The sequence below is a fragment of the Rhinatrema bivittatum genome, chromosome 3 (assembly GCF_901001135.1).
Source record: "Rhinatrema bivittatum chromosome 3, aRhiBiv1.1, whole genome shotgun sequence".
NCBI lineage: Eukaryota > Metazoa > Chordata > Amphibia > Gymnophiona > Rhinatrematidae > Rhinatrema > Rhinatrema bivittatum.
Genome location: NC_042617.1, coordinates 272,615,981 through 272,642,594, shown reverse-complemented (window position 1 = coordinate 272,642,594; position 26,614 = coordinate 272,615,981). Strand labels below are relative to the sequence as shown.

The window sequence follows — 26,614 nt, the reverse complement described above, 5'->3', positions numbered from 1 at the left end:
GGTTTATAGGATAGCAAAGACACCCTATCAGAATATTTTGCCCGTTTATATGCACGTTTTACCACCGATTTCGGGTAACCCCGTTCCAAAAATCTGTCACTCAGGATCTGGGACTGAAGTTCAAATTGATTCTGATCAGAACAAATCCGTTTAATTCTGAAGAACTGACTAACAGGTAAGCCACGTTTAAACGATGGCGGATGGTGGCTATGGAATTTTAAAAGGTTATTCTTGTCAGTGCGTTTGCGATACACTGTGGTTGTAAATTGACCATTCTCCAAACTCACTAAGACATCCAGGAAAGGTACTTGGGTGTATGACTGCTGTTTAGTGAATTGCAAGTTGGGGTCTTGCTGGTTTAACCACTCAAAAAACAATGTCAAATTCTCTTCAGTGTTTTTCCACACTAAAAAGATGTCGTCAATGTACCTGACCCAAATCACAAATCACAAATGAACACAAGTCCAAATTACACACTGCCACTTTAACCGCACCGATTGTTTCCCATTGTGTGCAGATGAATCATGCTTTTTCAGATTTAAAATGGACTATTTTGGATCAAGTCCCATTGCCTCCTCGTGGGGGCAATCGGACTCGATTGTTAAATAAACGAGAAGCCTTTTGGATTTTCACTCTGCAATCTCAAGCCCCAGCAGGGTTGAATGAACTTTTAGACTGGAATTCAATTGCATGATTTTCATTTCACCGCGCATTGAATGGAGTGAGTTTTCGCCCTTTTGATTGGGTAAATCTTTGTATACGTCATCTGTTCAGAGCTTGATGGAGATTGGTTGCTCAGCTAGCCCAACCGGGAGTTTAAATTGACGCTTCCGTTAGCCCAGAGCGTTGTCAGCCTTGGATAGAGTCTTAAGACTCACGCCAGGAACTTAGCAGGCAATGGCTCAACACTGACCGACGACACATCGCAAGAGGACAAACTCCCTGATGAAAGGTCTCAATGTGGACCTGAAACGTGGCTACGTCGGTGACCCGCTCAACCACCAGATAAGTCGGGGTGTTGTACGAGCTTATTTCTAAGCCATAAGAGACTGCCAATTAAGCCGTTCTAGGTTGTGTCATCAGCGGCTTTGAGGATTTTTTACCCTTCGTTGGGATCAGTACACAAGGCTGTGAGGAGCGTTTGACAGCACTTGAAAAATTGAAGTGATTTATTTCACCATAATTAATTATGCATAATGTTTTATAGTAACAGATAAAAAATGATTCAACAAAAAGCTTGTGGATTGTAGCACATTTTGCACATTTATCACATATAATGGTCGGAGGTGGGACGTTTATGATTACAATCAACAGTCATATTACCCCTGGTGGGGATTTATGATAATGCATATGAAATGTTCCGCTCCTTCCAACAAAAATTTTTTTGTCAAATTGTTTTGTCAATAGTCAATCTTTTGCACTCTTACATGAGGATCTGGGAGTTGAACAGAGAACAGTTATATAAGTATCATGAAGGATTTGTTTTGAGGTTTTTATAGTATTGTAAGGATCCTTCTTAAATTGTATTGGTGCCTATTGATAATAGGCTGACATTTTTAAAGACATCATATACCAGCCCAAAAGACCTGGCAGAAGGGGATCCTATCCTGCAAGGATTAAAGAGACCTCTGAAAGCATTTTGTTTGCATAACACCTTAAGGTACATGTAGGTTATCCCATTCTATAAGAACCAAGGGGACTTAAGGGAGGCAGGGGTGTGAGTAAAATTTAACCTCTACCTCTGAGGAACAACATAATCGTTTTAAAATACCCAGAGTAGATGCCTTGGTCTCGGTAGTAATACGTAAAACAGTCCTACTAGAAGGGGGAATGGCCTTAAAGGACCTTCAGGATAGGAAGAGAAACCATTCTTAAGCAGACATTTTCCATCAATGCCATGACAATCCAAACCTCCAGTTCTGGTGGCTATGTGTCCAGCAGCTCCCAGAGGGCACAGCAACAGTGCATCTAGAATCAACCGTAGCATTTTGGCAGATGCCATGTACAGTTTGATACGGATGTCTTCCCAGGCACTAACCTCTTACGTTGCAGCCAGGAAGTTACTATACATGTGAAACTGGGCAACAGATTCAGCCTTTAAGACTCGCCTTTGCAAGCTTCTCTTTAAAGGAGGGCTTACTTCTTGGGGAGCAGCTGGAAAACCTGTATAAAGATTTGGGGGAATCAAAACCCCAGATGCTATCAGAGGATAGGCCTCCCTAAGCCCCTGCAGATCAGAGACCCACACAGATACAAAGCCATACAGGGAATTTCCCACAGACACAATACAAAGTAAGATTCAGATTTTTCAGGGAGCTAGAGGGGCTAAGATGGAACCACCCCTGCAGCAGCAGGAGGTAGCCATCTTCTCCAATAAAATGCAGCGAGTCCCTCTAGCAATAGTCTTGATTGACAGCCACCTCTTGCAGTACTATGCGGAGTGGACCCAAACTGCAACAGACCATTGGGTTCTGGACATCGTACAAAGGGGTTATGCACAGAATGTATGAAGCAGTCCCAAAGGTCTTTGATTTCTCCATGTACTTCTTGCCTCAAAAGAGAAGACAATAAGAGGCAAGCTACTGAAGTTACAGGGCCTCCAAGCCATACTTCCAGGGTACCTATTCAAAATATTTTGTGCTACCAAAGGAGGACAGTTCCTTTCGTCCTGTCCTGGATTTAATGATAGTCAACAAATGCTTTCATATACCCCATTGTTGGATGGAGACAATATATTCACTTATGATTGTAGTAAGAAAATAAGAGTCTTTGGCATCTCTGGATCCAGCAGAGACATATTTTCATATTCTTGTGCAAGCCTCCCATCAGTGTCTGTACATTTCTGTGTATTAAACCAATACATTAAATTCCAGGCACTACCCTTTGGGCTAGCAACAGCCCCCAGAACTTTCACCAAAGTCATGGTAGTAGGGCAGCAGCAGCCTTTGGCAAATAGAGCATAATTGTACACCATTATTTGGACTATTGGCTCATAAGAGCCAAATCTACTCAGGAGAATCATCAAGACCCAAAGGCAGCAGTGTACCTCCTGGAGCATTTGGGCAGAGTGATAAACTATGTGAAGAGCAACTTAACATCCATCTCAGACCCTGGATGGAATTCTTGGGTGCCTTTTCGATGCAAGAGAGGGGCAAAACTTTCTAACCTTCGAGGCTCTCCAGACTGATCAATCAGGTGTCTGCCTTCTGCTTTCATGACACCCAAAGTGTGGGACTATCTGCAGTTATTAGGGTTCATGTCAGCCTCCTTGGATCTGGTCCTATGGGCCTGAGTACATATGCACCCTTTACAGCAGCGCCCCTACTGTCACGCTGGTCCCTTACATTTCAGGACTACCAGCTCAGGATCCACTTGCCCTCAGAGGCAAGACAAAGTCTGGACTGGCGGCTAAGTCCCTGCAGAAAAGGAATAATCTCCCAGCTGGATCATCGTGACTACAGATGCCAACCTAAGGAGATGGGGAGCCTAGTGCCAGGGCCACATAACCCAGAGGCTTTTAGGCAAGAGAGGAAGAACTCTGGCCAATGAACAGGCCAGAAACAAAGATCATCAGACTTGCTCTGATACACTTTCTCCTGCTGATAAAAGGAAAGGCTGTCCGTTTTGGTTGTCCACGCCACAGCAGTGGGACGTGTAAATAAGTGGGTGGTGGGGTTGTGTTTACAGTCCCACTTTGGCACCGGAAACAGCCCTCTTGTTTGAATGAGCAGAGGAAGACCTATTCCTCCTAACAGCCTCATACGTAGCCAGGAAGGAGAATCTCCAAACTGACTTCCTCAGCAGAAACAGACTGGACTCAGGGGAATGGGAGCTGAGCCTGGACGCCTTGCAGCTGATGGTGGATTAGTGGGGGTGCCCAGACATAGACTTAATGGTAACCAGGCGAACTCCAAAGCTGACATGTTTTTCAGCCATTGAGCAGAGTTGGGCCCAAACGGGGCAGATGGCCTACTGAAAACCTTCCCTCCATGGCTTCTTATAGGCAAAGTAATAAGGAAGGTAGAGGACCACTCCTCCATGGTCATCCTGGTGACCCCAGATTGGGCAAAGAGACCGAAGGTATGCAGAGCTAATGAGTGGAGTTCCTCTGTCCATGCCCAGGAGCGAGGACTACTGTGGCAGGGGGGACCCATCGCCATTCTCTCTTGTGGCCTGGCCCTTCAAAGACATGCCTGCTTGGAAAAGGATACTCTCCAGCAGTAATATCAACCATGGTAAAGGCTTGTATGATCCGTTTCTTAAAAATAAAAGATTAGAACGAACTTCAATCGTAAGAATAAATCCATCTCCGATCATATCTTTTAAAGGATTTTTTATATGGTCATTAATGACTTTTATATAGTATTTGAGTTAGATTTTCTAATTTATATTTGCATACTGCAAGCACGATGTGACTAGACCTTCCTGCTTAGTTTAAAAACACATTGGCAGAATAACCGGCATTGTTTCAGTGTTTTGATGGGTTGTTTTTTTTCAAGTATATGTTTTTTAAGTATATGCTTTTCTAGTAGCACATAGTACCCCTTATGCTAAACAAAAGATTTTTTAGTTAAGATTTTAATGTAATACCCCCGATTTTGTCTAGGAATATGTTAGAAAAGTGATCTGGTATATATCGTTTGCACTGACATGCGCTATTCGATCAACACGTATATATTTGACAGTCTCAATGTAAGTAATTAACAACTACATTGTCTGCTTTTTATGAATTTGCACATGTTTTACATACATCTCTAAAATTGTTTTGTAAAATATAGGCACTGTCCTTTGAATAGAGCCTATGAGATTGTGATTTTTGCAGAGCATTTAAGGTTGGTGTTCAACTTTTTTCACATCAATTAAACGCTATGCAGATTAAAAGATCATTATTAATTTTTTATGTACATTGATTTTTCTATATAGAGTTGCTCCCAACACGGATTGTTTTAAGAGATTTAGTTCCAAGCTTGATGCTACATTAATGGTCCCAAGTTTCAATGAGAGTCCAAGGTAAAATTATCAATAGAATATCTAAATAAAAAGAAATAGCTCAGCGACATTATTAGAAACATATTCATATTATATGACCCTACTGTTTGCACATATTGGTATACGTAACATTTAGAATAGTCCATGTAACAGATGTTCAGTTAAACGTCACCATTTTATGTATTTTAAATAGTTATATATTTGTCTTTTAAGTTGTTTTATTATTTATTGTATAACTTTTGTAATTCCTGTGATTCATCCTCAGCCCCTGAGGCAGCCGCCATATGGGCGGCGAAACTCGGCCAGAGTCGGGCAACAAATTTTTAAACACGTCTCCACTACAATAAAGATTGAAAAAGACTTGGGCATCTAATTCTTTTTTGTTTTCCCTGGAAAGGGAAGGCAGCCTTTAAGATGACTATAGATAGGATGCATCAAGGAAACAATAGCTTCAGCTTGCCTTCTTTCTGGCAGGCTGCAATGCATGCGCACTTCAGAAGTGCACAAGCATAGTCATGAGTAGTGGCGTCTTCAGCCTCTCCTGAGGAAATCTGTAAGGCAGTCACTTAGTCATCCTTGCCCTTTTTTTTTTTTTTTGTAAATTTTATTTTTGATTTTTCATTCTTACAACAGAACTGCAAAAACACATTACAAAATATCACAATGTAACCCCTCTCCATCCCTGCCCCTCCCCCAGTGCTCCCTCCCCGTAATTTAAGCAACTTAAGTAGCAGACACTGTTACTATAGAGCAACCTGCCACTCAAAACTCTTCCGGGGTGTAGAAAGGACATTATCTGGCACAGTTTGCTCAATCATCATAAGGCAAACAGTACACTATGTGCTTTTGCAAAAATGAGTCATATTTAATTTGAGACAACGAGCGAGCCGAAAGGTGTTCAAAAACTACCATCTTAAGTCTTAATCTCCACTGAAGGAAGGCAGATTGTTCTACTTTAATCCAAAAATCCAAATTGTTTTTTCTTTGCCAACAGAAACGCTTTCTGTAACAAAAATCTCTGAGATTTGGTTGTAATGTGATATATCTGGTCCATATAAACAAATAAGCAAAGATGAGAGGACAATGGCAAAGTAAAACCTAATAATTTCCCCCAAAAAAACAGCACCAATATCCAAAAGGCCCATACCACAGTGCAATCCCAAAAGCAATGAAAAATAGTACCCGTGGAACTTGAACATTTTAAACATTTGTCTGTAGATACCAATTTGGCTTTAAAGGCCCAAATAGAAGAGAGAAACAAGCGACGTAAAAATCTGAAGTGTGTCTCCCAAAGTAAAATATTTTCCGAAACTTTACTGATATTCTCAAAACAAGATTTTAATGCTTTATAGGAAATAGGGGCATCCAACTTCCGGTTCCAATGAGTGGCTACTTCTTGCATAGGATCTGGCTGTTTTATGGCTTTAAGGGCTTTTATCAAGGAGGCAAGACATATTTTGCCCTGGGGGGACATTAAAAAAAACAACCTATCTAGCTGTCTAGCATACTCTGGTGAATACCATTTGAATAAGTCATGTTCAATAAAACATCTAACTTGCAAATAAGCATAGAATTCCCTATGAGACAGATCATATTCCAAACGCAACTCCATGAATGCACGAACAGTGGCAGAGTCCGCATATATGAACTGTCTCAAGGTAATTAATCCCTTAGCCGCCCATTTCAAAAAAAGCATATTCTCCAAGCCCAGTAAAAATCTCAGATAGCCCACAACAGAGAGAAATGGTGAGAATTCCCAAGGAATCTCTAGCTGGCCACACAACATCCTCCAAACGCGGCGACATGCATCTACAATGGGATTACTATTAACATAATCAGGTAACACTTGACCAGGGACATACAGTAAATTTCCCAGATTCAGTGGTGTACACTATGCCTGTAAAAAGCCAGTGGGTGAAAAAAACCTCTGAACCAGACAACCAATCTTTCACATGAAGTAATAAACCTGCTAAGTTGTAATTCTGTAGGTTTGCACACTCCATCCTGCCTTCTCCCCATGTTAGCTGCATCTTAGAAAGCACTAACCGGGCCCTTTTATTTCCCCACAAGAATTTCCTTAAAGCTCTGCCTAATTCTTCTAAGTGTCTTCGTTTAAGCCACACCAGTAGCATTTAAAGTACACAGAGCCGACGGCTTAACACCATCATCTTAAATGGATCCAGCCACAAATAGAAAGGGGGAGTGATTGCCAGGCAGCTAAATTCCTTTTGGTCTTTGAAAGGAGAGTTAGAATATTACAGTCATATATCTGGAGGATATTAACCGGAATTTTAACCCCTAGGTACTTCATCTTACTCCCTACCCAGCGCAAAGGAAAAGGGCTTAGCTAGTCAGCCTTTTAAGGATCCGGAAACATCCAAGGCTTCAGACTTGTCTAGATTAATTTTAAGGCCCGAGAACACCCCCAAACTGCCGCAGCGTGTGGACAGGATCCGTTAGGAAAACGAAAACATTGTCTGCAAATGCTGCTATTTTAAAGTGGTCCCCACCCATCGCGAAGCCCAATATATCTGAACATTCATCAGTTTTCCTCAACTAGGGATCCAAGGAAAGAATATATAGCAGTGGAGAGAGTGGACAGCCTTGCCTTGTACCCCTTTGTAATTCAAACTCTTTCGACATACAACCCTTTGCCAAGATGATGGAGCAGGGTTCCTGATAAAGGAGAGAAATATTACACACTAATATCCCTCCTCAAACCCAAATCGATGCAGGTCTGAAAACAAATACTGTCAAGCTACCCGGCCAAATGCTTTTTCGGCATCAAATCCTACTACCAACGCCTTTGTCAAATTAACGTTTGCTCTGCGTCATAGCGGTCCATAACCTCAGGATATGCTTGCTCACCATCCTATCCTTCACAAAACCAGTTTGATTCTGTGAAATCAAGGAAGGCAGCACCAAATTCAGCCTATTTGCGATGATTTTGGCAAAAAGTTTCAAATCAAAATTCAACAAAGATATGGGTCTGTACAAAGCTGGCTGACCCAGATCCTTTCCATTCCTTAGGGAGAACCATAATATAGGCTCGTTTACTATCTTGGGAAAGGCATCTTTCGATAAGGCCTCAGTGAAAAATTCTTTGTATCGCCTAGGTCCTCATTTATAATCTTATAAAAATCCACGTTGAGTCCATCTGGACCCAGGGCTTTATGTAAAGGACTGGTCTATATACTATCCAATATTTCCTGGCGGGTAAATGGTCTATTCAACTAAGACAACTGTTGGGTTGTTACCCTTCGCAGGGTTAAATTATGAAAAAAATGATTTCCACCGCACTAGCCTCCTCTAATCTATTGCTCTTATAGACCTGTTCATAGAAGGACCAAAAGATCTGACAGATCTCTGCAGTGGAGGTCTATCGAACTCCATTAGAATCCCACAGCACCTCAATATAATTATGCCCCTTTCTAACTTTTCCAGCCTTATTCCGAAAATGGTACAACTTATGATGTAAATGACAATTCAAGGAATACAAAGTCTCCCTGTAGCGTCGCTTATTAGCCACAGAGGGATATTCCATTAATCTCACTTTGGCCTTCTGAAACTCTTTCTAAATCCACTATATGCTTATTAAGCAGTTTAGTTTTCCAAATCAGATATGCAGTAACCTCCCTCCGCTTTACCACCTTCCCCCGTTTCCCAAAACAGAAGGGGATGGAATTGATGAAAGTTATGAGCCAGATATTCTTTCCATTTAACTCTAAGATATTCCTGAAAATCAATATCTCCTGTAAGATGAGTAGGGAAGCACCGCCAATGCTGTTCCGTCCTAGAGCCCCCCCAACCTGAGATCTATCCATATCATGGAATGATCAGAAAATTCAGTGGGTCCTATTTTGGCTTTGTGGACTTTAGAAAAGCTGTCAAAGGGAATCAAAATATAATCAATACGAGACATAGTCATAAGTGCCCTGGAGGTATGAGTAAAACGTTTCACTTCAGGATGCATAATTCTCCACACATCCATTAAATGCAGCTGTGTACAAAGAAAGGGAATACTTTTGTTTTTCCCCATTCTAAGTAAGTGCACCTGTGGGATCCGCAACACAACTGAAGTCCCCAGCTAGAATCAAAGTACCTGCCGAATGAACTATCAAGGGTCTCACCAATTCAATAAAAAAAAAGTATGATTTGTAAGTATTAGGGACGTGAACACTACCCAAGGTGACAAAGGTGACAATCTGACCATACAACGTCCCAGTGACAAAAACATAATGACCCTCGCTATCCTTGTGTGTGGATGAGTGCTCAAAAGCCACCTGTTTACCCACAAGAATCATCACTCCTCCTTTCCTATTCAACGCTGAGGAGTAAAAAACATCGCCCACCCAATCTCTGGATAGTTTACCATGTCCTTGGTCATTTAAATGCATCTCCAGTAAGCGAGTAATGTTAGCCCTTTTGTAGCCTTTCTCTTCCAGAAACTAGGAGCCATGAAACTATCTGAAAGTGTAAATAACTGTTCCCTATTTATCTCCACCTTACTCATAGTTTTATAAACCTTTGTCATATCTTCTCCATTTTCTCTTCTCCATGCTGAAGAGCCCTATCTGTTTAGCCTTTCTTCATAGGGGAGCCATTCCATCCCCTTTATCAGTTTTGCTGCCCTTCTCTGTACCTTTTATAGTTCCGCTATATCTTTTTTGAGATGAGGTGACAAAACTGAATGTAAAACCCAAGGTGTTGTCGCACCATAGATCTAAACAGAGGCATTGTAATATTCTCCATTTCGTTCTCCATTCCTTTCCAAATAACCCCTACCATTCTAACGCTTTTTAACCACCGCTGCAAATTGAGCTGACAATTTCCACTTCTTGTTCATAGACACCAAGATCCTTTTCCTGGGTGGGTGACGCCTTATATGGAACCCCGTAGTTGGTATTATTTTACCCTATGTGCATCACTTTCTGCTTGTCGACATTAAATTGCATTTGCCATTTAGATGCCCAGTTCTCAATTCTGGCAAAGTCTTTTTGCAGTTCTTCAGTCTGTCGGTTTAACTACTTTGAATAATTTTTGTGTCTGCAAATTTGGTCACCTCACTTATTGCTTCCTTTTTCAGATCATTAACATGTTGAACAGCCGTCCCAGTACAAATCCCTTAGGCACTCCACTATTTACTTCTTTCCATTGGGAAGACTACCTATTTAGTCCTACTGTTTGTTTCCTCTCTTTTAACAAGTTATCTATCCACAGCAAGACCTGGCCTCCTATTCCATTACTTTTTAGTTTTCTGAGGACTCTTGAAATTCAAATATGCTATGTCAACTGACTCACCTTTTGTTTCCATGCTTCTTCAAACCTTTAAAGAATTCTAATAAATTAGTAAGGCACAACCTCCCTTTGCTAAATCCATGCTGGCTCATCTCCATTAAATCAGATTTATCTATGTTTAGTAATTTTAGTTTTAGCAATAGCTTCCATTTTACCCAGCACTAGCGTCTGGCTCACCGGTCTGTAGTTACTCAGATCACCCCAGAGCCTTTTTGAAAATCGTTGTTACATTGGCTACTCTTCAGTCCTCAGTACAGAGGCAGATTGGAATGATAAGTTACAGATTGCTAGTAGCAGGACTGCAATTTTATATTGAGTTCCTTTAGAACCCTGGGGTGTAAATACCATCAAGTCACAGTGATTTGTTACTATTTAGTTTGTCAATTTGTTCTATTACTTCAAGATTCGCATTGATTAGTTTGTTTTCCTGAATCATAACCCATAAAGAATGGTTCCATTATGAGTATATCATCAATACTATTCACAGTAAAGACCAAAACAAAGAATTAATTTAGTTTCTCTTCTCTGGCCTTATCCTCCCTCTGTGCTCCTTTTACCCCTGGTCATCTAATGGTCACAGTTCATCTTTGCTATGCTAGCTCCAGTACCAGGATATCAGAGTTAGGGAGCACAGTAGTTATCCACTGCCCAGCAAAAGCCCTGATAAAGTGCCAACCATATGACAGAAACCTCTAAGATGTCATGTATGATTGGCACTTTTCACCTGCCTAATTATCTCAAAAATCTGTCTAGTAGTTGTGCTACATATAGGACATCACAGACAGATGGCGGACGTGATCTGACCATGAGGCGTTCTTTTTCACTTTGTAAGGCAAAATGAAATGAGAAAAAAAAATCAGCAAGCCAACTGAAAAAATGCATCCATGTCAAATGTCTTGGTGGATGACAAGGAAATGAAGGAAGCTACAAGACCACAGAAGTAGTCTAGTGGTTAGAGCTGCAAACCAGGGTTTAAATCCCACTGCCACTCCTTGTGACTTTGGGCAAGTCACTTTACCCTCCATTGCCTCAGGTACAAACTTAGATTGTGAGCCTTCTGGGGATAGGGAAATACCTACAGTACCTGAATGTAATCTGCTTTGAAGTGCCGAAAAGTGGAATATAAATCAAATTAAAAAAAAAAAAATTAGTAGAGACCTTTAGGTCTTCCCAGAAAGCTCTGAGAAATCCATTCAGTGCTAAGTACAGTTATATGACCCTCTTGTTTGAAGCTGCTTGTCTTCAGAGAATTCTCTTGTACCTTTTGAAAACCGTTTCTTTTTGTCATTACCCAATGCTGGTCATGCAGTGCGGTTACAGTACTTGATGGGAATTATTATATTTCATTACAACTTTTTAAAGACTAATATAAATCTTCTTTTATTTTCAGGTATCTTGAAATGCAGTATGCAACAGGCCTGCCATATAGACCAGTCCAGGGTACCAGAATCCATAGTCCTCAACTGACACAGGATTCCACCAGCTGGCAGGCTGCTCCTGCACATGCTTCTCTCTTCAAAAGCTTCAGTTCGGGGAGAAATATTCAGAAGACAGAGGAAGAAAGATGGGAGAGAAGAGGGAAGGATAAAAATAAAATGAAAGAGTGTGTGCAAAAAGAGGTCAGAAAGGCAAAGGCGGCAGCACTAGAGAAGGAAAAACCACAAAAGGAAGTAAAGGACCCAGCCAGAAAACGAAGAAAGGGCACTCCCGAGGCACTAATGGACTGGAGAAGCCCCAGTCAGTCTGGGAAGCACAGGAGAAGAGAGAGGTTTAAGGAGTGGTCCCAGGATACCAACTCTATGTACGAGAGAAGGAAACCTCCTTACCACAGAGATAACAGGGAAAAGGATTTAACTCCTCCACTTTGGGTGCGGGTTTCAGAGGCAAAAGTAGCCACGCTAGGCCAGGACAGTAGTAGGATACGGGACCAAATTCAGAACCCACCAACATATGTTGAGTCTAGATCAGATGTAAGAATGAAAAAACAACTTCGGCACCATGGGCCTAGGAATAGTAAAGAATGTCCACAGGAAAGGTCAAAATATGCAGAAATCTACAATGGAATGGAAGACTTGCCAAGTTATGAGATGTGCATGATGATGAGGTGCAGGTCAGAGCAGGATCTGTGGGACAGCGCAACAGAAAATGAACTGAAGACTCCACGAAAGCGGGTGCTGCCCCCACCTTACAAACCACCTCCTGCGTATGAAGCTCAGCATCGGATCCTTAAAGTGAAGAGGAATCGAGTTAATAATTCAGGTCAAAAACCCTCAAAAGATGCAAAACCAGGGAAGGCAGCAATAAGATCCAGAGTCCAGAGGGAGGAGCCTGATAGGTGCAAAAAGGGTGAAGATCAAGAGTATGTGGAGTGTTTCAACCCAAACCAAGACCAGCCCTATCATATCATGAAGAATACTACTGAAGAGAATGTCGGATTTGTAGAAACCAGAAGGGAAGAGATGGGTACTGAAAAGAGGATAAAGTTTGACCCGAAAATCTATAGAAATGTGATGTCTGGTTGGAAGCTACCTCAAGGCTTAAGCACTTGGAGCAGATTCTTAAAACACCAAGAAACTGAAGGTTCTCAGAGGGAGGGTATTGCACCACCATCTCAGATGCAAGAAGATGCAGAAAACATCTATGAGACTGTGGAATGGGAAAGGCTACCACCAAAATCCAAGAATCCTCTTGAGGAAAAACTCAAAAGGGCAAATTTGGTGAAGAGCCATGTCAAAGCAGGCAAGAGGCCAGGGCAGATGCCCTTCCACTTGGTTTCCAGCACGAGTGAAGGTTTGGCTTCATCTTCAAGAGCAGCACTAAAAGGTTCCATGTTCCCCACGGCTAATGGACCAAGTGCAGGACACAGGGCCAAGGAGAAAAAGTTACGCAGCATGATTAAGGCATCAGAGACTAGGTACTTGCAAAGCCAGGGCAGTGTAAAAGGAGATAAAATTCCAAAACACTCCTCTAGCCCTTGTGTGGCTAGCTCCAGTGATGTATGCCAGGATAAGTTACCTTATGAGTGGGGCTTCAGCTACACCGCTAATCAGTGGCAGCCCAAGGATAAGACAATAGCTGTTAAGAAGTACTACAGTGGTGGGGAGATGCCTGAACAGCCAAACCACCTTAAAGTACGTCATGCAAATGAAGCAAGACTCCAAAAACAAACATCCTGCAAGCCAAATGAGGAAATCTACCAGCATTCCAGCCAGACATTGCCCAAGCAAAGCATCCCACAGCACTGGAGGAATAATGAGAAGAGTTGGGGCTCCTGGGATAGCAGAAGGTTGGAAAAGGGAAATCTGTTTCCTATTGGAAGTTTGATGGGAGTTTCTGGAGGACAGGGTTTAGATTTTTCAAAGCAGAAAAAAGTCATGGCAGCCAACAGGCTGCCAAGCACAGATTGGAGCTGGCAGCCTGGTTTGGAAAAAGATTACCAGCAATGCAGTGCTGGTCCTAAAATCCAAGAAGCTGAAATTCCATGTGTGCAGCAGACTTCAGCAGAACATTATTGTGGACAAGCCCACATGTCAAAGAAGACACCTCGAGCATCAGTGGAGAATGATGGAATGTTTGTCATAGATGCCACCTGTGTGAATGTTAGGGCTGAATATATTTTCCCACCTAGGAAACCGTGGGTAAAATATGTACACCCTGCACAAGCTGTGGAGGAGTATAGAACAGCAAAGAACCGGGAACTTTCTCCAGAATGTTCTCAAAAAATGAACGAACAAATCTATGACAGACTTCCTCTGAGGACTCCTTGGCTGGAGCCAGTTCAAAGGAACCATCTGACACAAGGGAATGAGCTGCCATTTGATAGCAGTGAAAGGGTGTCTGGAGGACTTGGCATCCTACAAGAAGAACGACGCCCTCATTCTTTGCCAGTATGCCATCACCCAAGAAGTAAGACCCTGAAGGAAGGAATAACCAGGATTTTAGGTCTTTCCCTTACAGACTTGAACCCACCGGAAGCAGGGCAGAATAGCAATACAGATAGCACAGCAAATGTGCATCAGAATTCTAACAATGGCACTGGAAGGCAAGGGAGCAATGAGCCACGTCAAACCATAGGAGATGATATAGTTCCTAAGTGCCTGACTGGTGTTTCGGGCCATGTTTCAAAAACCAAAGACAACTGTCAATTAAAAGGACACATGATTTGCAATAGTACTATAGAAAATATGACTAACCAAGAGGTTCCCACAAAATATTCTCTGTATCTGGGTATTGTGTATAAGCCATCACTTGATTTTAATGACCAACAAGGTGAAGGTCACCTTTGTCCAGAGCTGATAGCAACAGAGAGAGACAATACTAATGTAAATGATCCAGCAGCAGACCAACAGGCTGTGAGAAGTCCTACATCAATGGACACCACATTAATTCCAGAGGGTGAGCTAAACCTGAACATGTGGGAAAGAATCTATCCTCCAACTGATCTTCTCCAAGAAAGCAATATTGATACTGTGGAAGAGCCAAATCTTTTGAACGTAAGGAAGATCGTGGATCCTTTGATAGTAGATGAGATGCCTAGTTACTTATCTACAGGAGCTGTATCTTATCTTCCTTTGCAGGAACAGGACTACGCTCAGACTGAGCATTCCCAACAGATAAGAGCTATAGAGGTCAAAGAGGAGCCACGTTTTGAAACCAATGGGAAGACTACATGTCCATCTGTAGCACATAAGGTAGCTGATGGATTGATTGAAAATGAGGGACTTGTTTTACACCCTGTGAATGAGGTGATATGTGCTGAAACTGTGCTTCCCACAGAGAAAATCTTTGACTACGCTGAAGATCATAAACTTGGCAAAGATGAGATCACTGATCCATTGAGAGTAGGTGATCCATTGAGAGTAGGTGAGCTGGCTGATGGAGTGCCTGTAGGAGATGGCACTATCCTGGTGCCTGTAAAAGAAGAGGTTTACCCTCAACTAGAACACTTCCAAGACCCAGGCACCAGTAGGACTGAGACAAAGCCAGGTCACTGCAATGATGGGGAATTCTCACATGACCAGACTTTGGGAAGCCATGTAATAGTGGCCAATGGATGCCCTGGAGATGATGGCCCTGGTCACATTTCCTTGAAATCTAAGGCCTGGCCTCCATCCAAGCTCTCCCAAGAGTCTAGTAGCATGTCTGGCTGGAGCATGAATCTTAACAAATACAAAAAAAATATTGAAAGGACACCAGTGAAACATCATTATATCAAGAAACCTGGGTTCTATGCTAAGGATCTGCGGGAAGCTGTTTCCCGCATTCGACGCCACACAGCTCCTGATTCTGATACAGATGAGGATCAGGACAGTAAGTCACCGGGAATGATAGAAATGGCGCCAGGAGATGGTGTGACCAGGAGAGAAGGGCAGGTGGATGTTGCCACCACCTCCAGCAGTTCTGATGGTTATGATTCTGATGTTACAGTGATTGTGTGCGATGAGACCAGTGATCTCAGTAGAGAGAAGACAACAGGACAAGTGCTTCCATTTCTTCAAGATGCAGTTTCAGATATTGCAGGCAGATCAGGGGACTCTGAAGAACCTTCTCAAGGAAAAGCCCAGAGAAGCAGTGACCCTGATCACCTGGCTTCCATGAAGCCTCCAGAGGGATGGTTGCAGCCTACACAAGACTCCCAGTATTGTATAGAGCTGAGCATTAGATCAGAAGACCTGGACACAAATACGGAGAGAGAGAAGGGTAGGGGAGACGTGGACCTCGGCATCTACATTGAGAAAGTCCTGGAAGAGCTGACCCGGGCTGAAATGGAGCTGTTTGGAATGAATCAGGATGAAGGTACTGAAACTCAACCATCTGCAGGGGAAAGCAGTAACCAAGGATGAGAATCCCTACAAAAGGTAACAATGTATTACTTCTGCTATTGCTCTTAATTATGCATTACTACTGTCTTAAAATGTGTTCTTGGGCACTATTCCTGGCAGTCTTGGTGACTATTTATTTTTTTATTGGTTGAAACTAGACCAGAGCCCCTGCCAAGTCCAACTTTTTATAATTCTAAATTTTAGTTGTTGAAAGCAAATCAAATTAAGGCACACTTTGTTTTCTGCAGATAAGCAGGCTCAATTAGCCATGACTTTGGGGAACATCCTCCGGTCCTCTAGGTGGCAGCGCTTTCTCAAAGCACACAGAGTATCTCCCATGTGACTCCCATCCTGCCTCAGTCTTGTTCTTGCCACACTGCTGGGTGCACATGGAGCTCTTCTCTCTTAGTTTATTTTTGTTATTAATTTAGTTACCTTCGTTCGCTGTTCGGAGGAAGATTCACAATGGATGGTGGAAGCTGGGTCTGTGCTGCTTGTGTCAGACCAGGTGTTGTTGAGTCTGCTCCGGGGCCTAGATGGAATTTCCCCAAGAGCGAGGACAGAGTGTGCCTCTTCGGCAAGGCCCTATGGTGAGCCGGGGACTCAATGTTAAGAAACCCATTCTGGTTCAGAGTGGAATATCGTGGAAAGTCCAGCCACTTGATGCATCAAAGTGCTTTTTCGCCGAACCTGACACATCGGTGCGCCTCATCGAAGCCGAGGCTTCCACATGCTTCATCGATGCGATGCATCCAATGCAGCGAGGCATTTGCGTCGGAGTGGCTGGTTGAAGCCGGGGCATCAGCTCATTCGGCAGCACGTATCTTCCCATTTGGGGATCCCAAGTTGCATACCTCCCTTCGCCGGCACAGAAATATCATGACCTGATTGAGGTGCAGGGGAGAGTTGGCCGATGTCATCGATGTGCACAGTCAATGCTGGAAGTATGCTGACCTGTGGAGGCATTGCTCCAACATAAATATAGGCAAGGCCTTGGAGGCCGGCCAGCAGGTGTATGTGGACTTACCTTGTTAGGCCTCATCGGAGGAGAGCATCGCCAGTTGGTGAGATGACTTTAGCACTCCCAAGATAGGTCCCTTCGAGAAACTCTTCGAACACCTCTCTGATCAGGATGACAGAGTGGTGAGGCGGTCAGTCCATCTTGCTTACACACATGGGGTGCAAGGAAGAATGTTTCTCCTGTCCAGTGCATTGGTCGATTTGAGGTTGCCTGACCCCAGCGTGGAGGTTCATGGCATACTATGAGTCGTTATCAGTCACATGTAGCCCAAACTCTTCAACTCATTGGAGAAAAGGGATGACTTAGACCTGTAACAATGTGTTACAGACCGGGAAAATGAAGCGCCAAATTTGGCAAATTTCTTTAGCAGCCCTGGGCAACAGTCTGCATAAAGGAAAACAAAATGTGACTACGTCCAAGGACCATGGTCTGTGGCTGGATTAGTGGCAGAGCACAGTGCCCAGCCAGCAAGTGTCAACCAGTCGGAAAATGATAGCAGGGTCAGCCATGCGATTACACATAACCCACTAATAATCGAGGTGGGCAACACGGGGATGCAATGCCTGCACCCCTCACCAGGCCAGATCAACATATGACGAGTGTAAGAGGTGGCAACTCTGGTGCTAGTCACCCTCCATGGCGCCCAAAGAAGGGCCATCTGCCAACAGATGTACCATGCCTCCAACGAGGACGGGGGCGCCCATACACATCAGATTCAAACCCAAGCGATCCGGTGAGGGCAGTAATGGCTCGCACAGGTGGCCAGAGGATGATCCCCTATACAGACGAAGGAGGAGGATAGACTCCACAGACAGCTGCTGAGAAATGGGACTCATCTGGCAGTAGACAGGAGCCCAGGCCTCACACTCTGAATAACCACAGCCTGTGCAAGGATTCCACAGTAGATGGATGCCGTGGCACCTTACTCCTGAGAATGGGAATCTAACCACGCAGTGGCAGGTTACCTCGTCAGGTGGGGGACCACCCTAGTACACCTTGGTCGCCAAAAGCAATAGGGAATCCAGGCTCCCTTGTCTGCTCACAAGGGCTTCGACTAGTACAAGATGCTTCTCTCTTCCCAGAGATGAAGAGACTACCATATAATTTCCTCATATCCCACATATAATGAGGACCACTCAGAGACGAAGCTCGAATGGGATCGGTATCACACTCAGGACCTCAATGGTCCACAGAGACCGTGGGATGCTTACCTGGTTTGTCCACCCATTGGGAAGCTAACACCCATGGAAATACACAAGGCCTGCTGTCAGGAAAGGTGATCCTTCCTCCACCCGATATGCTCCTGCTAGCATCCAGCATTGAGGAGGTTGAAGGACACATCAACATACTTGAACCTACCAATCCGGAAGCACAGCATAGGGGGGTCTTCCAGTAAGTACCCTGCATGGAAGGACTACCAAGGTGATTGCGCCAAGCATGCAAGGTGGAGTGGAGAACACAGATTAAACTTTCTCTGCTACCTAGGAACTGTGTAGAAGATTTTCTCCCCCATGCTGAGCAAGAAGGTCAACGGCATCAGACAGGGCACATCAGCACCATTGCAGCCTATTATCTCCTCAGGATGACTCCCTGGTGTCATATCTAGCATTGAACTCCAGATTACCGAAGATTCCTCCGGCTATGCCAGCAGTCAAGAAGAGTGGTCCTATGAAACTCTAGCCTGAGCCGGACTTAACTCAGGTTTTTGCTATATGCATTGTCAGACAGCTGTCACCAGGAACATCGTGCCAGGTGGAAGTCTGCCTGGGTCGCCCTCAGTTCAGGAAAGAGGGTCAGTGAATGATGGGCGCTTATCCACTGCTTCATTGTATCACAAATCTCGCTGCAACAGGGCAGCGCTATGAACGCATCCTCACCCTTCCTGGGGTTATCTCGGCTCTCCTACTTACTCAGGCAATAACTGTGCCAACCATCTCCCAGAGCGACTTCACATATTGAATCCCAAATCTGCCCAACCTACTGTGACCGCTGCGTACACTCGGAGTCTAGCACTCCCAACTACGGCGTCCTTCAAGATGAAGTGCCTGGGCTCCGGGTCCTAGTGCATCCTGTCTTGCTCCAGCAAACAAAGCATTCTGATGCTGCGCCGAGGCCACCAAGACAGAGCAATTGCGGCATCCATCGCACTACGAGGGATGCGCTCATAGAGTCGCCATGCGACCATTGTTGCATGCCTTAAACATTACACTGCTGCTGATAAGCAGGTAGCCACAGAGGGTAGAGAGGATCAACCCATCCTCTGTCAAGGATAAGTGAGAGACTGTCCGCGACTATGGGTCAGGTTGATTGCATCATTGGAAACTGGAAGAGGTGGTACACTGGCCCCAGGGGGTGCCGACACTACAACCTTCCAGCTTGGGACTCCCCAAAGTCATGGCTAATTCAGCCTGCTTATGTGCGGAAAAGAGCAAGTTTGCTTACCATAAATGGTGTTTTCTGTGGATAGGATGAATTAGCCATGTAATTCCCGTCCGCCTCCCCAGACAGTCTGCTATTGGACTCCATCCAGAGCTTGGATAACAGACTGAGGCAGGATGGGAGTCACATGGGAGATACTCCCACACGGGCACATAGAGCACAGCTCTGTGCACTTTGAGAAAGCTCTGCCACCTAGAGGACCAGAGGACATGCCCCAAAGCTATGGCTAATTCATCCTGCTAGCGACAGCAAACACCGTTTACGGTAAGCAAACTTGCTCTTTTCAACTTGTGCCTAGCAACCCAAGGAGATAAAGAGACTTGGCAGAGATAAGCCGAGTCTTGAACTCATGTCTTGGGATGCCTCCTGAAGCTTTGTCCCAGGCTCTAACTAATCATGCCTTCTTCCCAGCTGCTGAAATGGGGTGATTAAAAATAAATTTGCCCCATTGCTGGAGTTTTTGATTCCCAGGTCAGGCCTCTGCTTCCAAGATGAGCTAGGGCTGCAGGAGAGTCAGCATTTTCAGCCTCTGGAAGGGGGAGGGGGAGTCCTGGTCCTCATACAATGGTGACACCTAGTGGCCACATTTAGAGTTCATGCCTGCAGGATACTGGTGGATGCCCTGGTGCATGGCCCCCAGCTGATAACTGTTGCTGTATTGACTGGACTTAAAGCAAGCTGGGAGGACAGAGAAAATAGGGGAAAAATCCTTGGGTGAATCCCAAGGCGCCTGATGCCAGACCCTGAGTATGTTTAAGCTGGAAGCCCAGAGGAGCAGGAGGAATTTGCTAGGGCTCAACTACAACTATCCTTCAAAGCAAGAAGCTTCAGGCCACAAGGAGCTGTTCCAGGGCCCCTGGAGCTAGGTGCTTATATCATAGCTGGAAGATGGGGATGATGCAGAGCTTCTGGCGGCATTGCCCTAAATTTTGTCTGTCTGTTTCTTTGTCCCACAGATCTGACAGCTCTTCCAGGCTACTGGTGCAGGAGAATTCCAGGAACAGGGAAGCCTCCCCTGGATTCCAATGTGTGCAGAACTCTTCCAGGTGCCAATTTCCCTGCAGTTCGCAGGGATGGTTTGGTTTATTATGTTCATCCTGATTAATTCTTAGCAGCATGCATCTGCTTTTCCTTTATGTCTGTTAATAGTTGCTGCTACCCTTATGATCTATCATAGAAATTAAAAGGTGTTGTCCATGATCTCAGTATTGGTGAATTGGTTGAGATGAGATGACATCTGTACCATAAGAGGTATCATGCATAGTATTCACTAACTTGTTTACCAATAACCAATTAACACGAAATGGCCTCTTACAGCATTACAAGAATCACGTGCAAATTATACCGTACTGTAGCACACCAGTGGGAGATTTGATGTTTTATGGCCTAAGTGACATCTAATAAGTTCTCCTGGAGAACCTATGAATTTCATTTTCCTACAACTGTTGTCCTGGAAATGTGGCAATCCATTTATGCTACACCTGCAACGACCAGTGTGTTGTATAATGAAGCAACCACTCTCTATGCCATTTCTGTTTATAGAGCTCCCTGTAACATGCTCTCTGGCTAGGGAGGCCAGTTCTTGAGAGGGTGCCCACAATGCACACACCACCTGATAACAGAGCTGATCTTTGACTCCTGCAGCTGCCTCCAGCCACCTATTTATCCCTTGCCCTAAAGAAGAATTTCTGTCAGCTGCAGTGCAAATAGGGCTTGGACTTTTTTCTTTCATGCTTCTACACTTATTTTTAACAGACTATGGAGTGGCTCTGCTGCTTGCATTGTAAGCTCTTCCCTGCTTTACTCAGTAAGTAACATTAGTGGTTTTATATATATGGGTTTTTTTTTGTTACCAAAATTATCTACAAAAGTGCATGCATCTTGCTGGGAGTAGCTAGCTAGCTGTTTTGCTCTCCTTTAGCCTCCTTAGTGAGGTCTGCAACTTGCAGACTACAACAGTCTCCAAATCTGAGCTTACACTTTCATTATGCAGGTGCTAAAAATTGAGTTGATTTACAATGCAGTAAGCTTATGCTATCCTAATGCAGTGGGAGTTTAAAAAAATACACTGACTTAAAATGTGTGCAGAGAGACTTGCTTAATGTGCATAGAGTGATTTACGTACAACTTGTTTTCTGAACGTAAACCAGGTTTTTTTATGCACACACATGTTTTGGCTCCTAAAACACAGCTTGTGCACAACGTGTATTTTCTGCACAGAAAGCCTGAGTACAGGAGTTCCTTGTGCACAAACCCTAGCTGTGAAAACTTTACTTCAGTTTTGACCAGGATTTACATTTCAAGCATTAATGATACAGGAAAAAAATGTACTCGTCTGTAGGGGGGGAGGCTAATAGCTTGATTAACAGGGGATTTGCATGAACGTGTGCCAATGTATGTGCACATCTTGGCACATGTTTTGTTTTGTTTTTTATGTATAAAACTTAAATTGGCAATAAAGTTTATGTACACAAAGTATGTATACAATCTGGCCCAAACATCTGTGCACTCGTTAGCACTTCTTAATAGAGAGGGGCCTTAAGGCAATGTTTGCTGTCTAATATGCCTTCTGGCCTCAGTGTCTGTACCATGGAAAAGTCCACCACCACTACGTGATCGGATCCAGAGCAGCAGCCAGGCATTGCTCTCAGCCTCAGTGGTGGCTCTTAAACGTGGATGAGTTCCTTTCTGAAAACATGTGTAATCTCGCATGCCTCTTCCTAGCTACAGCATGAGCCCTGGACTGTAGTAATTAATGGGCAGCATGCACTGCATGGAGTGCTGGGCCCCACTTTATAGGGCACCTTCTCATCTTCCTCCTCCTGCATTTCCTCCTTTGACTCTTTTCAGTCTCTGTCATATGCCCAGGCTCCATCAGAGAGTGTAGTGAGCATTGGATTTTGACCCAGTCTGCATGTTGGGAAAAGCAGCGGTGGAGGAACATGTGGCAGGCATGCTGGCTACCCATACCATACCAACTTCTCCCTTCTCTTAAAATTTGCAGCCAGAGCTAAGTGACCCATTGTAAAAAGCTCATCTGTCTCCCAGCCCCCTCTCTTCCTTTGTTTTCAAATGTGGAAGCAAAGGCTGCTCCTTCCCGTGTGTCCCTAACTCTTGTATTAAATATGTGTCCTCTGCCTGCGCTGCCAGGTGCAGTTTGCTGTGCCACAGAACAGTTTTGTTAATGTAGATGTGCCTTGGGCTTGAAAAAGTTGGGAAATGCTGCCTTAGGGTGGTAACTTTTTTTTCCAGGACTGAAAAAGAATGTTTGTGCCCACCAGAGCGTGCTGCAAGCCTATCATTCTCGGGCGAGCTGCTGCAGAGCAAAACAAGTAGGTGAGGAGTGTGGGCTAATGGTTGACTAATGAAAAATTATAGTTATACTCTCTGGAGAGAGCATGCCATCTACAGCAATAACAGAGAAATCAAGACATTTGTTTGTAAATGTGCAAACAAAAGTATGTGCTGCTTTACTCAGAAACTGCTAACATGGACAATAGCACATGTGTGATAGGGAGAAGATTTTCGGGGGGAGTAATGGGATGCAGAGAAGACTTTAGCATTTAGGTGATGGAGGCTGGTTGCTGAGGACCGATTATGGACCCAGCAGGAACTGCCCAGGTTGCCCTCTCGTAGCCTAACTGCAGGTCACCACCCACTGCCAGCTAGTCCTGCTTTTCTAGCTCCCATCTACCACTAGCATCCTCCCGCAGGACATGAAGGGTAATCAGAGTGGGAGCCTGAGCTGCCCTAGCACTCTGCTCTGTGTATTACCACCTACACCCCCAGCCCCTTGCAACCGTTATTAAGGTCTTCTTTATTTTAAGGCTATTAAATTAATTTAGAGCAATCTTATAAGATGTCTCCAACGTGGGGAGAGGGGAGGACTCAGTGGTGGGGGTTTTAGGAGGAGCACGGGCAGCCTGGGTCCACTCCCCAGCTGGGCTGAGAGGAATCAAAGGAAAGGGAACTGATCCCAGACCCCTTTTAACACCGCCGTCAAGGACAGCTAGAGCCCCGTTTTCTCTAGTGAGTGGGACACTGGATGAGAGGGAGGGATGCTTGTGATGGAGTCTTTCTTGTAGGGTCTCGGGCAGCGAAGGCAGGAGGTAAATTGTAATTAGGGCACCTCAAGTACAAGGTTTGGAGCTGTGCTATAATTAGCTTCTTAGGAGGGTGACTAAAAGTGTGGGGCTGCCATATGTCTGCATAAAAGTTAACAAGCAAATTGGAATAGCTTAATCCATTTTTTGGCTAGCTTTCTGCCTCTAATGTTCCCTTCCCTGGCTCCAAACAATGAGCAAACGTGAATCATAAATTGTACTCCAATGAAATGTGAAAAGGGAGTCCTTCCATCCTTACGGTGAAGAGTGTGAGGTGGGTGCTGCTCTGGCCCTTGCCCCTTCTTCCCTGACTGCTATTTTGGGTGCTGCGATGCGTCACACTGGGACCTTGCTCGCTCCCTCCCTCCATTTCCTGACATTTCAGTGTCCAGGACTCCTTCCTGTCTCCTCTCAGTGAATCAGACCAGAAAACCCCCCTGTGGAACTCCGGAAACCGCCTCCCCCACAGGAGGGGGGGGGGGGGGAGGGAGGGGATCCCCCACTGGAAAGAAAAAAAAAAAAAAAGCAATACAAAATGGCAATTTGTAGCTTATTTTAAACTGGAGCCCTGTAATTATTGGGAGGATGACACAGGTGGGGTTGGGTGGGCGAGCACTGAGCTGCAGGGGTTCTACCTCTGCTTGCATGGGGCTCTTCCAAGAGGCCCAGACGAGGCGGCTGATAAAATTGGAACAACAGGAATCACTTGGCTCCCAACTGAAATTATTTTATGAAACTCTTCCAGGAACTGGGAGCTTATGCCATTAACCCACACCGCAGAAAATGCACTCGCCCCCCCCCAGCTCCAGCCAAAGTGTCACTGTCTCTCCCCTCTCTTCTGAAGAAGGGAATTACCGATCTCAAAAAGCACCTGTATTGCATCAGCTTTAGCTAATTCTTGCCGTGGTTCAATACGAGGTATCCGGGCCCAGTTTTATGCGGGACCAGAACGCTGCCTTGGAAGGAGTTTGTAACAAACTTGTGCGGTACTGGTAAGATTCCTGGGCCTTGGGGGTGCTGTAGAGGCAGTGTCCACAGGGGAGGGGGGAGCCTTAGCCATTGGGGCACCTGCCCCTATCCAGGCTGCCTATGGCCTGGCTTCATGAAGGGAGCTGATCCTGGTGCCCTGGCCAAGGATTGTGCCTGCCATAGCTGAGGGGGAAGGGGGAGGGTTAAAGATGTGGAGAAAACTCCTGGCTCGCTCTGAATGAAGGATGATGCGGTAGGCTTGGTATGGGCAGTTTCCGTTTCAGCAGGAAGTTCAAAGGAGCAAGGAGGAAACTGCCGGGCCAAAAAAATAAAAATGTATCGCAAAACTGATCATTTTCAGACCTATTTTAGGGGCTATGTATATTTTGTTTCTTGCATGCATGTGGAGATGCTGGACTTGAGGCGAGGGCTGGGAACTGGGTAGGCCCTAGGAAAGTAAACCGGAAGTGGTGTGGAGAGAGAGCCCTGCAGAGTTACCGTGTACTTTCAGTGGCTGCCTGACCCCGGGAAAGGTCTCTTCAGCCTTCTCCCATGCCTAAATGTAAACAGTAGGTTTACAGGGCCGGTGCTTCCATTAGGCGAACTAGACAATTGCCTGGAGGGCCAACATTTTGGTGGCGGTGGCTGCAAAATCCAACCAGCGTGAGGCCCAGATGGGGTGCTGTGCTCTGCTGGAGCTGCTGCCAGCAGGTACGTTGGAGAGGGGTGCAAATACTCTTGCTCCAGCTCTGGTTAGCAAAACTATGTTTAGAGAACAGTAGGTCATCATCGGAGCCCCCTGCAAGCATGAGATGGAGAGCTATAAAGCCAGAATGGCAGAGGGAGCTGGGGCCTATACTGTGGAGTACCAGTTCCTGAGAGCACAGTTGCACAGTGGCTGAAACGTTATAAGCTGAACGCGTGTGCTACACCCCATCACCACCTTCATCATCAATATAAAGAGCATAAAAAACAGCAGTGGCACTTAAGCCGAGAAAAATAAATATCATTTTGGGAATGCAAATAAATATAGCTATGTGTTTTTGAATCTGCTGGAATGTTGTAGCTTTTTTTATGCTGTTCTTTGAGTTGGCGGTTAAGGCGCTACTCTTATGCTGCCTGCATCGGCGATCAGTGTGAGACGTTTCTGCACCGGGAAACCATTTTGCACGTTTCTATTATGCCTATATAACGCGCAACTAGCATAGCAATCCAAATTACTTTACCCGATTAGGCAGTCTTCCCCTGATTCCAATGTGCTAGCATAGGTTACCCTATTCAGATGTGCTTTAGCAGGGCGACCTCTGTTTAGCTTCTGTCTTGCTTCAGCACCTGGTGTCTCTGTGCTGACCCGGGCTGAGGTGTCATTTCTGCGGCGAGACAGTCAAGAACTATCCAGATGTCAAACCGCTGACCGCACGCGGGGTCCATGTGCACTCGGGATGAGTAAGCAGGAGAGGCTCCCCTGCAGTGGACGTGCCTGAGGGCCAGATCTGGTTTTAGACTATCTTCCCACGCTCATCACTCGTGTCCTCCAGTTGCTGAGAAATTATACATAAGGATTATGGAAATATACCAGAAAGATCGATCTAATCTGATTTTAGTTTTGCTCCTTACCTAAGTGTATAAAAGTGTTTGCAAACTCTGTCGCCTCCTTCCCACGCCATTCTACCGAGGGTCTGATTACTTTCATTTACTCAAGCATAGCATCCACGGCTTTGTATTTTAACAGAGAACTCAGACAATCCCCCCCCCCCCCCTCCCCATCGAGAGCTCTGTCACCTGTCACAGGGCTCATACGTCACCCTCATTGCGCCCATCAAGGTTTTTACATCCCACCACGTATATGCAGTTCTGGCTTCGTCCTTCACTGCTGCTAGTTAGTAGTTTGCTCACTCTGAACCCTCCAGTTAAGGTTTATTCACCTGTGCAATGTCAGAGGTCAGCCCGGTTTTTGGCAGCGACTGGGTTAA

The 26,614-nt window shown here is 44.8% G+C and overlaps 1 protein-coding gene across 1 annotated transcript in view; it reads left to right on the top strand.

Annotated features, from left to right (window-relative positions):
* Positions 1 to 22,053, top strand: part of DDN (dendrin) — a 42,835-nt gene extending 20,782 nt beyond the window's left edge. Inside the window, exons 3-4 of the mRNA XM_029594648.1 lie at positions 11,678 to 16,145; positions 20,526 to 22,053. Coding sequence (XP_029450508.1) covers positions 11,678 to 16,130 — 4,453 coding nt within the window. The 3' untranslated portion in view covers positions 16,131 to 16,145; positions 20,526 to 22,053. The remainder of the gene's footprint in view (positions 1 to 11,677; positions 16,146 to 20,525) is intronic.
* Positions 22,054 to 26,614: the final 4,561 nt, after the last annotated feature.